Raw genomic sequence first — 12,895 nt, forward strand, 5'->3', positions numbered from 1 at the left:
CTATGGATGCCGGCGTCCCGGTACAATCAGCTAGTTCCGTCGCTGACTGTGGGGGGCGAGTCACTGGCCCCCAGGGAGTTGGCTCACAGCTTAGGCGTTCTCCTGGATGCACGGTTGTCGTTGGAAGAACACTTGATGGCCGTTGCCAGGGGAGCTTTTTATCAGGTTCGCCTGATCCGCCAGCTGCGTCCCTTCCTGGCCCGGGACTCGTTACGCACGGTCACTCATGCCCTCGTTACCTCCCGCCTGGATTACTGCAATGCTCTCTACATGGGGCTCCCCTTGAAGAGCACCGGAAGACTTCAACTGGTACAGAATGCGGCTGCGCGGGGGATAGAGGGAGTGTCTCAGAGCTTCCATATAACACCTCTCCTGCGCAAGCTGCACTGGTTGCCAGTGGTCTTCCAGGTGCAATTCAAGGTGTTGGTGATCACCTTTAAAGCACTCCATGACATGGGACCAGGTTACTTACGGGACTGCCTACTACCACCAATAGCCTCCCATCGATCTGTGCACTCCCACAGGGTCTCCTCGGGGTGCCGTCAGCTAAACAATGTCGGCTGGCGGCCCCCAGGGGAAGAGCCTTCTCTGTGGGGGCACCTACCCTATGGAACAAACTGCCTTTGGGGCTACGCCTTCTTTCCGACCTCCGGGCCTTTAAGTACGAGCTCAAGACTTTTTTGTTTCACCGAGCAGGGTTGGCCTAAGGGTAATTTTTAATTGGGTGGTTTTATTACTTGTTATTTTAATATTCGGCCTATGGTTTCAGATTTTTAAATTTCAAATATTGTGTTTTAATTTTTGTATATGTCTTTTTAACTTGGCTATAAACCGCCCTGAGTCTTCGGAGAAGGGCGGTATAGAAATGTAAATAATAAATAAATAAATAAATAAATAATGTAACTGTAAGGGGGATAGCCATATTAGCTGTGGAATCAGATAAGATGAGGACTACATGTAAGTTTGAACTTGTAAGCTTGTAAGTATATGACTGCAGTTTCAGCTATTTCAAAGTAAGTGCTTGTGGCTCAAGACTTTATTTAAATGCACTGTGCAGTATAATACATCCTTTAAAATTATAGAGTTTTGCCTTTATTTATTTGAAAGATTTATTTTCTATTCTTCATTTGAAAACTTTTCATACAGAACAAATCACCAATTCATATTTCTCATCTGTCAAAATCCTATTAAATCATGATGCCTTTGCTAAGCAGAATGACTAGAAAAAATTGCTCAAAATGTTCCACATTGTTCTATTTTTACTTTGTTTAAACTTCCTTTTTATCACTTTATTTTTTTATGATTGAGAGCCGCCTAAAATAGCCCCATAATGAAATAGGTGGCAAAGAAATGTAATAATAATAATTTTTTAAAAAGGAAATAAAGAAAAACAAGGATAAGCTGAACGACGAGATAGAAAATTAATAGGACGAGTCAGGCATCTTATGAAGCTTGATAAAGACCTGAGGTATTTCTAAATCTGAGCTAAAGACGATGCATGGAAATACTTAGGAGCAATGGTGAATATTCGCTTCTTAACCTTCTTTACTTGTTAAAAGTCACTGTGTTCCACCTTCTACTTCCAGGAGTTCATCAAGGTATTCTATTACTTCACCCTAGGATATGTTATCAGAAAAAATAGGTTAATATTTTAATAGTTTAGTTTTTGAGACTAATTTCTATTTTTTTAAAAATAAAATAAAATATAGAATTGACATTAATGCTGGAATAACCTGTTTGGTCTAATGATTAATCTTCTGGCCAGAAACCAGGAAACAGAATTCTGTTTCCACCTTAGGCATGAAAACTGCCTGGGTGTCCTTAGCCTATCACTTTCTCCAATTCTCTGAAAGGCACTTTATTGTTTTAAATTTATCTAAAACTTTCAAATGTAAAACTCTTTGAAAAGTTAGGCATACAACTTGAAAGCAAGAACCCATGAATGAAACAGAGGCTAGAAAAAACAAAATGGCAAGGAAAAATGGCAATTATTTTTGCTATTAACTTAAAAAAGTTATTTTTCCTTATATCCCTTTGAGCTATCAAAAGATAATTGGAAATCATGCATAATTAGCTATATGGCATTATATTTTCATGGTCTATTTCTCTGCTATTAAAGTGAGCTTGATATGTCACAATATAATACAGGTAGTCCTCAACTTACAAACATTCACTAAGTGGCCATTTGAAGGTGCAATGGCACTGAAAAAAAGTGACATGACTGTTTTTAAAATCATTGCAGTATCCCCTTGATTACATTATTCAAACTTTAGACACTTGGCAACTACCATGTATTTATGAAGGTTGCTATTTCCAGGATCATGTAATAAACTTTTTGTGACCTTCCGAGAAGCAAAATCAATGGGAAAGTCAGATTCACTTAATAACCATGTTACTAACTCAACAACTGCAGTGATTCACTTAACAACTGTGGCAAAAGCACATCAAATGGTTCGTTTGATAACTGTCTTGCTTAGCAACAGAAATTTTTGACTTAATTGTGAATGAAGTTGAGGACTACCTATAGCTGTGATAGCGGACCTATGGCACATGTGCCACAGGTGGCACGCAGCACCCTCTCTGTGGGCACGTGAGCTGTCACCTTACTTCCACTCCACTGCACATACACGCGTGCCAGTCAGCTGGTCATGGGGTCTCTTGCACGCATGCGGGGGCATGGGGTGTATAGAAGGCTGTGTGCGCATGTATGGGGCGGGGTGCATGTGTGGGGTGCGCACGTATGTGCAGGGGGCGCATGCGGAGGGCCGTGCATGCATGCACAGGAGTAGGGGAATGTGTCGGAGGCATCCACACATATGCAGGGTACGGGGTGCATGCGCGGGACCACATGTACACTGCATTTTAAGGGGTTTGTGTTGCTTTAAGCCAGTGATGGCGAACCTTTTTGGCATCGTGTGCCAAAAGTCTATGCGCACGAGCGCTGTCGAGCTCCTGCATGCCGGCACCCATAATGCAATGCTCACTCCCATTTGCGCATGTGCAAATGATCCTCCCTTGGTCCCCCTGCGCATGTGCCCCTCATTGCGCATGCGCCCCCCCCAAATGCCCCTTTTTCCAAGAGGGCTAGCATACCTCTTACCGGAGGACAGCTAGGCACTGGCCCGTTAGCTGGTGAGACAGCCATTCCCCGGCCAGCGTATGGCGCTGCTGAGATGTCAGGGCTGAGAGTGCTGCCAGGGAAGCTTTGAACATGCGGTTTCGCTGGGCTCCTTCCTGCTGGAAGCCACCCTTCCCTGGCTGATGGCTGTTCTCTCGGCCCCGCCGGGGAAGCTATAAACATGCACCTTGCCTGGGCTTTTCCCTGCTGGGAGCCGCAGGCTGAGCAGGTGCAGCTGGCGGGGCTTTGGCGGACCAGCAGCCGGTGAGCTCCGAATGCACGGATTGTCTGAGCTCCTTCCCCGCTGGAAACTATCGTTCCCTGGCTCGGCACGGCACCCCCACCCGACCCCCACCACTACACTGCCTGCTGTTGGGCCCGCCACCCGACCCCCGCCCCAGCCACTGCTGCGCCGTCAGCTGAGTCACTCCCCCTACAAGCGCAGCGTCCATCTGGAAACTTCCCGGCTGCTCGCTTCAAAGTAGCCGAGCCGTTCCCTTGGAAGCAGGGGCTCTTGATTGGTGGCCTCTGCATGGAGCTTTCAGCCGCCTCTCTGGAAAGCTTCCTCGCCGAGACAGGCAGATGGACGCTGCGCTTGTGGGGGGGAGTGGCACCAGATACCCCCCTTTTTCCTCTGGCTGATTCCGATACCAGCCCTGCCACTCCTCAGCCTCTTTCAGCTCCGGAGTTTGCCGCTCTGCGCAGCTCAATGCTGTTTTCAATTGGCAGCTGAAGCGAAGCTCCCAGTTTCCCTGCACGCAGCGCAAGTGAGTGAATGATGCGAGAACGCACGCAGCATCCATCTGCCTGTTTCGGCAAGGAAGCTTCCCGGAGGGGTGGCCAAAAGCTCCATGCGGAGGCTACCAATCACGAGCCCCGGGGGTACCTGCTTCCAAGGGAACATCTCAGCTACTTTGAAGTGAGTGGTGGGGAGCTTCCTCACCGAGACAGGCAGATGGATGCTGCATGCGCTCTCGCCTCATTCGCTCACTTGCAGCAAAGTCCGGAGCTGAAAGAGGTTGAGGAGTGGCAGGACTGGTATTGGAGTCAGCCAGAGGAAAAAGGGGGGTATCTGGTCCCACTCCTCCCTACAAGTACAGTGTCTGGAAGCTTGCCGGTTGCTCGCCTGTGGCTCCCAGCAGGAGGGAGCCCACACAAGGCTTGCATTTATCGCTTCCTCAGCAGGGCCCAGAGAGCAGCCAAGGAAGGGCGGCTCCCAGTGGGGAGGAGACCAGGCCACAGGGTCCTCTGCTCAGGCAGACCCCCGCCTTCACCAGCTGCTAGTCCAGACCGCCTGGGGCCATGCAAAAAGCCTGCACTGGCAGGCAGGGAGGGAAGCCCTGACTTACCTTGTTTTGGTCCCTTTGGAGTGACCGCCAGGATCTCCTCTCCGCATCTTTTGGCACGCGCGCCTGTTGCTGGTTTTTGCACCTGCATGCACGCCAGAAACCAGACCAGCTGGCTGGTGTGCACGCGCACTCTGGAAACAGGAAGATCATCTTCCTGGAAGGCGCATGCGCAATGGGCGGCTGCTCTTCTGGTTTCCGGCCTGCCAGAACCCAGAAGAGCAATTGGTGAGGGCGCCGCATGCCCAGAAAAATGGCTCCGTGTGCCACTTCCAGCATGCATGCCATAGGTTCGCCAACATGGCTTTAGGCAGTCGCTTCAAAAAAGGTTAGCCATCACTGACCTATAGGCATGGGGAAATGCAAAAACATTGTGTTTTAATTTCAACATGTAAAATTCTTAAAAGCAAAGTCAGAAGCAGAAAAACAAGGGGAGGTTCACTATCAACATATAACCTGATCCTTAGTTTCTTTTCAAAATATTAATTTTGCTTTAGTCTGCTTTACTTACTTCTTCATCATCTATCACATACTCTTTAGCAAATTCATACATTTCTTTCTGAAGCATTGTTATGTTGTAATATCGAATGGCTTCCTGGAAAAAGAGCAACAAAACTATGCGTCATATTAAAATCCGAACACTGTTTGAAGTCTCAAGGTCAACATGGCAAAAATAAGCCTATTCTCATATTATATGTCAATTCTAATCACGTTACTCCAGAAGTGTAGAATTTTTGATAAACTTGTTAGCCAATCAAACAGAATGCATTATTTTTCTTTCTAGACTGTAATAGGCCAACATTTACTTACGGCTCTAGGGTGAAAATCTTCATCTGTGAGTCCCCATTTATCTTTATGATATTGGTAATAGACAAGATTCTGTTTCATCACTTCATCTTTCTGGTCAAAAAGCATGTAACTAGCAACACATGGAGCTGCATTCTTCAAATCATTCACTGAATTAAATATGCAATAAATCAAGTCAACTTCTCAGAAAGGTACTATTATATTTATAACAACATACAATATACAAATATAATATTTTATTAAACACTTTCATCTGAAATCAGATCTCATGACTGAAATGTGATGCATAGTAGGAGTGCATGTTCCCAATTAAAAATATTCCATTTTTAGTATTAAAAATAAATATCCCAAGTTAGCCTTAATATCAGAATTATGAGCTATGTATTCTTTTCTTCTGCCTTTTTAATTTCAATAGTAATATGTTTCAATTCAGAAGTGGTAAACTTGATTTCATTGAGGGCTGGATCAGCATTGTAGTTGTCCTCTGGGGGCCAGAGGGGAGGAGGAGGGGTTGGGGTGGTCACAGCATATTGGGCATGGCCAGGTTGACGTAGCTCATGTGGGTGGTGCTTATCTGGGCCGGGTAGGGTTAGGGAGGGAATCCAGGGGTCTCTGGTGGTGGGGCAGTGGGAGGAAGATGAGGCGAGGCAGGGCAGTTACATCCGGAAACCGTTGGCTACTGCATGCTTGCCGCCCTTTGTGTGCATGAGGGAATGGTTTCAGGCTGTAGCCGCAGCCTGCCAGACCCTCAGCTGTCCAGCTAGAAAGACTGCGGTGCCAAGGTACGTCAGGTGCACGAGAGTGGCGCTTTGCCAGCAGGCCCAGCAGAAAAAGGTGGAGGGCTCAGTGCTTCCCCATCTGCTACTAGACCCAACACGTAGCATCTGGCTGGGCTTCCCTGAAGTGTGGTGGGTAGCGGGGTAGGAAGCGGCACCCTTCCCAAGGCTGGAGGAAGAGGGCCATTCCGCGGGAAGTGGGCCTTTGAGTCCTGGCCACCAGTTCAGGCAGCACCCTACTGACTCACCCTGCCACTTACCGAATGCCTCCATGGGGCTGAAGTGTCCCATAGAGCAGTGAAAGGTTTGCTGCCGCCCCCTGCATTGCCTCCTCCGGGCTTGTCGAGGAAGGTCTTTGCAGAAGAGACATGGCAGATGGGACCTGTCACTGAAGGTTGGTGTTGTGACTCTGGCCCCCGAGCCTGTCCTCATGGAGGAGGATGACTCTGAGAGTGATGGGGAGGAGCCGACAAGGCCTTCCTCTCCCGGACCCTCCTCTCTGGCACTGCCCCAAGTTCCAGCTACAGGCCAGGAGGAGGAGCTGACAAGGCCTCCCTCCCTCCGACCCTCCTCCTCCCTGGCAACCCCTCAGGTTACTGCTACGGAAGATCAATCTTGGATTGACCTGAGGCAGCGACGAAAAGATAAGCATGCGCAGCAAAGGAAGAGGTGTGGCAGGCCCAGAGATTGTTGAGTCACTGAGCCACACCCCACAGGGGATAAAAGCGGGTGGAGTTGCCATCTGGCCCTTGTGACGGACAGAAGCTATCAAGTGCGAACTGCAGATTGGTTGTTTGGGAGTCAAAGGCCTGGACTGTGCAAAGGCTTTTTTCTGTGAGCTCTTGGCAACGAATCTTGAACACGTGGGCTTCTGTCTCCGTAAGAGATAAAGAACTCGGAACTTGGCAGGCCTTTGCACTGTAGCTGCCAAGGCTTTCATTCACTACCGAAAATCAGGTCTGTTGCAAATATAAAGGACTGTGGGACACGTGTCTCTGTGTCTTCTCTTTGAAGTGGGGAGGGGACAGAACAGTTGGCCTGCCTCACAGGGTTGCTGGGAGCACTGGAGGGCAAGATCTATGCAGCTTGGATGGCAAGGGATGCAGGGCACAGAGCTCCCTTTGGTGGCTCCTCACCTCGCCCTCACCCTCCCAGGCCTCCCACAACAGTGCTTGATACAGTCAAGCCGTGCCTTCCAGGAAAGCTAGCTGAGCAGGGAATTTGCCTGCAACCCTCAACTCAGAACAGAGATGTGACGGGGGGCTGCAAGACTGAAGGCTGCCTTCATACAAAATACAAATCCTCCTTGCCTGGTGGGGACACAGATGATGAGCCCTCCCAGTGTTGCCTCTGTACATCCTTGTGATGGACAAGGCAGCAGGTGGTGCCCGGGAGCCAGGCAGACACTACTTCTGCAGGAAGCTGATGGGAAAGGCAGAGTGGAGGAGGGGAAGAGTGCATAGCCCTTCGAAGCCCGCCTGCCCCTCGTTCTCCAGCCAGGCCAAGCATGGACACTCCAACCGCAGCCTCAGGGCTCTCCGAGGGATGCAGTGCACCACCTCACCTCTCCCCAACCGGGTGGCTGCTGCCGTTGCCACACAAAGAGCATGGGGGAGCATAAGGATTGCTGGGCAGCAGTTGGAGGGGCAGGCTGGCCACCCAGTTGGAATGCTGGCTCAGTGAGGGTGGCGAGGAGGGGGCAATTGCCTCCTGACAACAGCAGCTGCATCCCCTCTGATCTGCAAGGAAGAGATGGTGGACAAGGGGTGAGCAATCGATGAAGCAACACTGGCATGCACGCACGCTGGGATGGGGTGGATCGGGGCTGTGCATGTATGTGCTTGCTGCCTCTTGTGCACACATTGGGATGGGGTGGGCCGGGCCTGTGCGTGCATGCACATGCTCCCTGTGTGTTGTGTCTTGCCTGCTCTCACCGCAGCCGGGGTCTGCTTATCTGCTTCCGAACGCTGAAGAATGTCCTCCCGGCCCCAGCCCTGGCTCCATGCCCAGACAGGCTGAAGAAGAGCAAGTATCTCCAGCCCCCAGCTCTGGCTCCATGCCCAGGCAAACGGAGCAACTAGACCCCTCCCCCTCCTCCACAGCATGTGAGCCTAAGGAAGGTCAATTACCAAAAGCTGCCGATTGGAGTGACCCTCGCGTCAGAAGACTTGATAGGCGGAGGCAACAGAAGGAAGGGAGGGGCAGGCCTGGATAAGTGCTGAGTCATGGAGCCACACCCCATGGCCTATATAAAGGATCTGCTTTCTGGCATTCTCTGAGTCAGGCAAAGTCTAAACATATCTTGCTGAAGTCACTTTCTGGTCTCCTGCCTGCCCTGAGGACTTTGCTAGGACTTTGGCAGAGCTGCAGAGGCACACCTGATTCGGATTTCCCTGACCTGGCCGTCAGCGGAGGAGTGGGACACGACACTGTGCTTACGCACACCCTCTGGGATGGCGTGGGCCGGGCCGAAGCGACATGGGCCAGCCCCTTATAATTTCCAGCATGGCCGTGCATGCTGGATCTGACCATATGTTTGAGTTTGACACCCCGGGCCTTGAGTTTGACACCCCTGATTTAGATCATCTCTATGTAAAAGGTGCAAAGCAAAGTGAGCTTTCATAGTGATTCAATTAGTCCCTGTAGGAAAATCAAAGGGATTATCTACTATGGTATATCATCCTGGACAGAAGATATAACTCAACTGCTGAGCAAAACTATTTTCTTCACAACCAGTATCTATTGGGTAATGTTGGGCTTCATGTTTTAATGACCATGGTCTAGACCAGGGGTCTCCAACCTTGGCAACTTTAAGCCTGGAGGACTTCAACTCCCAGAATTTTCCAGCTTTGCTGGCTGGGGAATTCTGGAAGTTGAAGTCCTCCAGGCTTAAAGTTGCCAGGTTGGAGACCCCTGGCCAGTGGTGGGATTCAATTTTTTAACAACCAGTTCTGTGGGTGTGGCTTATTTTGGGGTGTGGCTAGCTGGTCATGTGACTGGGTGGGAGAGCCTAGCTGGTCATGCGAACGGGTGGCCATGGCTATGGGCATAGAAACTATTCAGAGGGCTAAAAAAAGTCATTTCTGACCAGTCCTTGCACTTTTGACCGGTCCTCATACTTATGACCATCCTCACATCTATGCCCGTTGCAGCATTCTTAACAACCGTGTCACACATTTCACAACTCTTCTCTTCACTACGGTTACAAGATAGGGTACAAAATGTAAAATGTCAGGACAGTTGTAAATGTGGGGAAAGGTCAAAAATAACCTTTTAATCCCTCTGAGTAGTCCCTATGCACATAGGGACTATCCAGAGGGCTGAAAAAAGTGATTTCTGATAGGTTCTCGCACTTTTGTCCAGTCCTCACACTTATGACCGGTCATCATTTATGCCTGTTGCAGCATTCTTAATAACCATGTCACTCATTTCACAACTGCGGTGCTTCATATGACCAGGTGGGTGTGGCCAGGTGGTCATGTGACATAGCTTCTTTGCCCTAATGACAGTTTGCTGCAAAGTTCGTGAGTGTGAAGCGTGAAAAATGGTCATGTCATTTTTTCAGTGCCATGCTTGTTAAACTAATTACAAGAACAAATTCATTCTCCCTCCCTCTCTTTTTTTCCTTCATCTTTCTCTCCCTTTCTCTCCATCTCCCTTTCTCTCCATCTCTTTCTCCACATTTCTCTTTCTCCCCCTCTTTCTCTCTTTCTCTCTTTCAGCTCTTTCTCTCCATCTCTTTCTCCCTCATCTTTCCCCCCTTTCTCTCCTTCATCTCTCTTTCTCCCCCCACCCTTTCTGTCCTTCATCTCTTTTCTCTCCTTCATCAATTTCTCCCCCTTTCTCTCCATCACTTTCTCCCCCCCTTTCTGTCCTTCATCTCTCTTTCTCTCCTTCATCACTTTCTCCCCCCACAACTTTCTCTCCATCACTCTTTCTCCAGATGGGGTAAGGGTAGGCTGGCACCGCATGGGTAGGAGGCAGCCGGACAGTCTTGTTGGGTCGGTGGCAGGCCAAAGCGATTGACACACACCTTGCTGCCGACCCGATCCAAGTGCCTCGCTGGCCATGCGGCTGCTAACTGCAGCCTACCCACATCCAAGCACCTTGCTAGTGGCTGGCGGCTGCCTGGCTAGCAAGGCGCTTGGATGGGGATAGGCTGTGGTTGCTGGCCACGTGGCCAGTGAGGTGCTTGGATCGGGTGGGCAGCGAGGCACTTGGATGGGGATAGGCTGTAGTTTGCGGCCAGTGAGGTGCTTGGATTGGATGGGCAGTGAGGTGTTTGGATGGGGGTAGGTTGCGGTCGGCGCTTGGATCGGGTTGCTAGCGAGACCCTTGTATGGGGTAGCCAGCAGTTCGTGGCTGCTGCCCACCCAATCCAAGCGCCTCGCTGGCCACGCAGCCGCCAACCATGCCCTACCCCCATCCAAGCGCCTCGCTAGCCAGGCGGCCGCCAGCCACTGGCCGCAAACTGCAACCGTGTGGCCAGCAAGGCACTTGGATCAGGTGGCTAGCGAGGTGCTTGGATGGGGGTAGGCTGCAGTCGGCAGCTGCGTGGCCAGCAAGGCACTTGGATCGGGTGGGCAGCGGCCACAAGCTGCTGGCTACCCCATACAAGCACCTTGCTAGCCACCAGCCATGCAGCTATGTGGCTGCCAGCCACTAGCAAGGCACTTGGATGGGGGTAGGCTGCGGTTGATGGCTGCATGGTCAGCGAGGTGCTTGGATTGGATGGCCGGCGAGGCACTTTGATGGGGGTAGGCTGCAGTTGGCGGCCACATGGCCAGCGAGGTCCTTGGATGGGGATAGGTGGTGGCCGGCAGCCGGGCGAGCGCAGGTTGACCACCTTTCCCAGTCCTGCTTCCCCGAGGGCAGCACTTGGCTGTACTTGCCTGTTCTGCTGCTGGAGCGATTGGAGCAGTATGAGGTGGGCAGTCCGAGGTGGGGAACAGAGTGGGAGTCCACGGCAAAGGTAGGAAAGCAGGCTGGGGCAGGGCAAGGCGAGGGGAAGGCGAGCCAGCAATTTAACAAACAGTTCGGTTTGGTGTCCTCCGAGGTCAGTAAGTAGTAGTGGGGAGGGGCGGGCGAGCCAGCAATTTAACAAATGGTTCGGTTCAGTGTGCTCCGAGGCCAGTAAGTAGTGGTGGGAAGGGGTGGGGCAAGGGGCGGGGCGAGCCACCAATTTAACAAATGGTTCGGCTGAACTGCCTAGAACCAGCAGAATCCCACCACTGCCCCTGGTCTAGACAACAGTTTTGACCAGTCAAAATGGCTATTCAAAATCAGGCACAAACAAAGAACCAATCAAACACCAGCCCACACCAACTTGTACAAGTAGCCTCCCATCGACCTGTGCACTCTCACAGGGAGGGTCTCCTTAGGGTGCCGTCAGCCAAACAATGTCGGCTGGCGGCCCCCAGGGGAAGAGCGTTCTCTGTGGGGGCTCCTGCCCTGTGGAATGAACTACCCATGGGGCTACACTTACTCCCCGATCTCCGGACCTTTAAGCGCGAGCTCAAGTCTTTTTTCTTTCATCAAGCAGGGCTGGCCTAATGAAAATTTTAATTGAAGGTTTTTAGTGCGGTTTTAGTGGGGCTATTTTATAATTTTATCTTCCTATTTTAATCTTTCGGCTTATGGAATTAGATTTTTAAATATATATTGTATTTTAATTTTTTGTACATTTGTTTTATTTATGCTGTACACCGTCCTGAGTCTTCGGAGAAGGGCGGTATATAAATTTAAATAATAAATAAAAATAAATAAATAAATAAGTTGGGAACTGCCTCACTGTCCACCCGATCCAAGTGCCTCACTGGCCGCAAACTGCAACCACGTGGCTTTAGCTTGGCTAAAGACAAAATGTAAGTCAGGGCACCTGACAAAAATGACAGGTCCCTCCCTGCTCAGTCACCTGTGGTAGTCAGTAAACACTGAAGCTCAAAACTGCTGATAACTTGTAAAAATGGCAATATGTACTAATAGTATATGAATTACACATAGTAATAAACAGCACAATCTTACATTAATTATAACAAATAACCTGACAGAATCTAATCCAGCATTCATGACATCAATATGATTTCTGATTTCTGAAATAACCCAAGTTTTAACAAACTTTTGGAAAGCCATGAATATTGGAGGAGGGGGGAATCATCTTCACAGGCAAATAATTCTATAGTAGAGACTCCTATAAAAAAAATACCCACATTTGTACTGCTTTCCACCAGGAGCAGACAAAATTGTGGATATGGTAACATAATTGAAGCCTTGTCACTCTGAATAAACATTTATGGAAAAACAAGAACAGGAGGCTTCAATTGCATTCAATTCCAGACATCTTTGCTAGGGTCAGTGTCAGCTTAAGAACAAAGCTCTTAACTTACATTTATAATAGGCAAACTGCAAGTAGTGATATATAGTTGCCACAAATTTTTCCACAACGTAGCCCCCTATGACAGGTGTCAGATCAATTTCACATCTCAGTTTGCACTTAAGAACTTCAGTATAGTGATCTAAAAATAAAATCTGAACATTACTTAGTGTACTAACTGACTGTCAAAACAATACAGTGAATTTAGAGTACAACACTTGATGCTTGAAAGTCAGTAGGATATGACAGTGTTTAATTTTTTGGATGAAAAAATATACTTAATAAACAAATGAGCATACATTCTCAAAATTACCTGACACTGGCATGACAAATTCCTAGAACAAGTCATCAGTAGTTTAACTATTAAAAATAATTCTGAATGTGTTAGGACTATGCAGATTCAAATAATCATTCTGATTCATTTTCTCCTGACTGAGATACTAAAACTGCCTCAATATAGAGGTATCTTTCCACT

At 49.1% G+C, this 12,895-nt stretch overlaps 1 protein-coding gene across 2 annotated transcripts in view; it reads right to left on the reverse strand.

The window, feature by feature from the left end:
• Window positions 1-1,064: 1,064 nt before the first annotated feature.
• Window positions 1,065-12,895, reverse strand: part of CRTAP (cartilage associated protein) — a 63,645-nt gene continuing 51,814 nt past the window's right edge. Inside the window, exons 5-8 of one of the 2 annotated variants that reach the window (XM_058183988.1) lie at window positions 12,434-12,562; window positions 5,275-5,420; window positions 4,976-5,059; window positions 1,068-1,616 (exon numbers count right to left, since the gene is read on the reverse strand). In XM_058183988.1, coding sequence (XP_058039971.1) covers window positions 1,560-1,616; window positions 4,976-5,059; window positions 5,275-5,420; window positions 12,434-12,562 — 416 coding nt within the window. In that variant the 3' untranslated portion in view covers window positions 1,068-1,559. Of the gene's footprint in view, window positions 1,617-4,975; window positions 5,060-5,274; window positions 5,421-12,433; window positions 12,563-12,895 lie in introns of both variants that reach the window. The other variant, XM_058183989.1, reaches the window with a different exon arrangement.

This window comes from Ahaetulla prasina, chromosome 4, assembly GCF_028640845.1.
Source record: "Ahaetulla prasina isolate Xishuangbanna chromosome 4, ASM2864084v1, whole genome shotgun sequence".
Classification (NCBI taxonomy): domain Eukaryota; kingdom Metazoa; phylum Chordata; class Lepidosauria; order Squamata; family Colubridae; genus Ahaetulla; species Ahaetulla prasina.